The 2,745-nt window shown below is 34.5% G+C and overlaps 1 protein-coding gene across 1 annotated transcript; it reads right to left on the reverse strand.

Annotated features, from left to right (window-relative positions):
• Positions 1-268: 268 nt before the first annotated feature.
• Positions 269-1,420, reverse strand: LOC133307940 (uncharacterized). The gene is made up of 2 exons (XM_061508513.1): positions 930-1,420; positions 269-839 (listed from the first exon to the last, which is right to left on the reverse strand). The coding sequence occupies exons 1-2, from the start codon at positions 1,418-1,420 to the stop codon at positions 269-271; spliced, it is 1,062 nt and encodes a 353-aa protein (XP_061364497.1).
• Positions 1,421-2,745: the final 1,325 nt, after the last annotated feature.

The raw sequence follows: 2,745 nt of genomic DNA on the forward strand, positions 1-2,745 counted from the left end.
ACACGACACGACACTCCGACGCGTCAATCTTAAAAAAATATGAATTTCGACACGTTCCGACACGTTTTAATATTAAATAATATTTTTAATTTATATAGTGTATATTTCATTTAATATTCAATAGTTTAACAAAAAAATAAAACTAAACTAATAATATCCATCAATTTAAACAAAAAAAATCATTTCCACAATACCATTATATTGATCTAAAGCAAAAATAATAGCATATCCATACGAAAACATAAAACATGGAGATTATAGATTACCTTCATGGAACATTTTCATCTAGAATAACATTTAACTCCATCTCTGGCTCATCAAGTGAAAGAGTAGCAACTTCAAGAATTCCAACATCTTCAAATGTATCAAATGTATCTCCAGCAATGTCCCACATTCTATTATCCCCTTGTGTATATTGTGAAGTCTTTCTTGATAAGAGCCTAAGGTTGCTATGTATATAAACCAAGTCTTCAGCACGTTTTGGAGTCATCTTATTCCTTATTACATAATGCACAAAAGAATAAGAACTCCAATTGCGTTCAGCACAGGATGCAGAAGAAGGCTGTGCAACAAGTCGCAATTCTATCTTTTGAAGCATAGGTGAACAAGCACCATTAAGCACCCACCAAGCTTTGGGCTCCATAGAATATCGATTTTGCATGGCATCATAATCTCTAAAACCTCCACTTATACTAGCAAAGTACACATACTCCAAATTTATTTTATTTCGGTCCTCCAAGTTAGGAAAGTATCTCTTTAAACATTTTTGTCTTTCTTGATTAATCTCTAAATCCTGGTGTGGAGGAACTCGACTAGGATCTTCATTAAGCCATTGTTCACTATAGTATCTGAAAGAAAAAAAGAAAAACAATTAAACAAATTATATCAAATAAGAGAAGTATTCAATTCATTCATAATTAAAAGCTTACTAGGGATTCAAAGCATGTGCCAAAGAATGAAGTGGAGTTGAATGTTTGGTCCAACGATCCACAAGAATGCCATGCACCACCTCATAAAATGTTGAGGTCTCATCCATCCTCTTCAATTCATGAAAGTATATAGCTTTCTTCACTTTTACAATCATGTCATCCCACATATCATAAATCAAATGAAGACAAGGTTTATCAGTGTCACAAATTATGATCATATTATAAATAGGAGCAGTGAAAGCAAGTATATAATCAATTGAATCCCACCAAATATCATCCAAAATCTTATCTTTAACCATTCTTGCCCGTCCTAGATTATCATCTTTATACAAACTCCATTTTTCACTGATTACCATATTTTGGAGACCACATTTTATCAATTTGAACCTCTTTAGCATCACAAACATGGAAGCAAAGCGGGTTTCGGTTATAGAAAACAACTTCAATCCCACAAACTCATTAAACATTGACAGCCTCATAGAATGATTCATTATGAAGTGCTTTATTGCAGAAACATCTCCAACAATATCAGAAATCCAACTACATTCCTCATATGCTATTTGATTATCTCCACATTTTTTCCAGCACAAATATTTTTCACAGCTAAATTCAGTGTGTGTACAACACATGGTGTCCAAGTAATAGATGGAAATTCTTGCTCAATAAGATGCCCTGCTCCCTTACAATTTGCAGCATTATCCGTGATTACTTGAACCACTTTTTCATGTCCAACTTCTTGAATTACTTCTTCTAACAACATCCTAATAAAATGCCTATCCTTAGTCTCTCCTGAACAATCAACTGATTTCAAAAACATAGCTTCACCATCAGATACTGCCATGAAATTAATAAGTGGCCTCCTTTGTGAATCACTCCATCCATCACTCACAATACTAACACCCTTGTCTTTCCACCCAGCTCGAATAGGTACACACAACCTATCAATATTTTCCTTCTCTTTCTGCAAAAGAGTGGTTCGCAAGGAGTTATATCCTGGTGGCAAATAACCTCCAATATTATTATCTGCAGCAAAAGTGAATTCTGCTTGAAAGTATGGGTTCCTTGCTAAAGTGAATGACAATCCTGCTGAATAAAACATCCTAACAATCAAGTGGTTCAATTCTTCTCGCGCCCCAACATTGAATGCCCTCTCAATAGGATTTCTAGATGAACTTTGACCCTCACTTCCACTTCTTCTTTTTTTCGAGTTTGATTCTACGGAAAAACTAGAAGGGGGTAAAGGCACATTTTTAGGTGCATTACTCTTCAATCTCACTAGTTTCTTGTTCTAATTTCTCCATCTCTAGCAAGTCTTTTGTCTCCACAACTAAACATTTTGAAATTCCTTTACCTGCTATTTTAAGCAAATGAGCCCTTATTCTAGTATACGAACTTTTAAAATCCTTTTCACAAATATTGCATTTCCAGGATAGATTCCCTCCTGCTTCCGTTGTGGTGCATACTTTGGTAACATATTTCCATAATGGCTGTTGTAAATAATATTGATTTAGTTATAATTTAGTTTTTATTTAGTCATTTATTGTTGTATTGGGCCAAGCCCTTTGTTGTATTGGGCCAAGCCCATTAGGTTAAAAGTAGGTCAAATATTCTCTATAAATAGATAACCCTTTGTACAGATTATTTACAATTCTATAATATATTAGAATACCCTTTTTCAAGTTGGTATCAGAGCTCTCGATCTGAGGGCTTTGCTTCCGCTCATATTATCTTCTTTTTTAACAAAACCCTAATTTCTTTGCCTCTTGCCGCCATTAGCCGCCATCGGAAAATTTTTCCAGGGACCTTTTGGACCAAG

This window comes from Gastrolobium bilobum, unplaced genomic scaffold (assembly GCF_033153095.1).
Source record: "Gastrolobium bilobum isolate Gb01-03AN ecotype WA unplaced genomic scaffold, APGP_CSIRO_Gbil_v1 utg3757, whole genome shotgun sequence".
In the NCBI taxonomy this organism is placed as follows: domain Eukaryota; kingdom Viridiplantae; phylum Streptophyta; class Magnoliopsida; order Fabales; family Fabaceae; genus Gastrolobium; species Gastrolobium bilobum.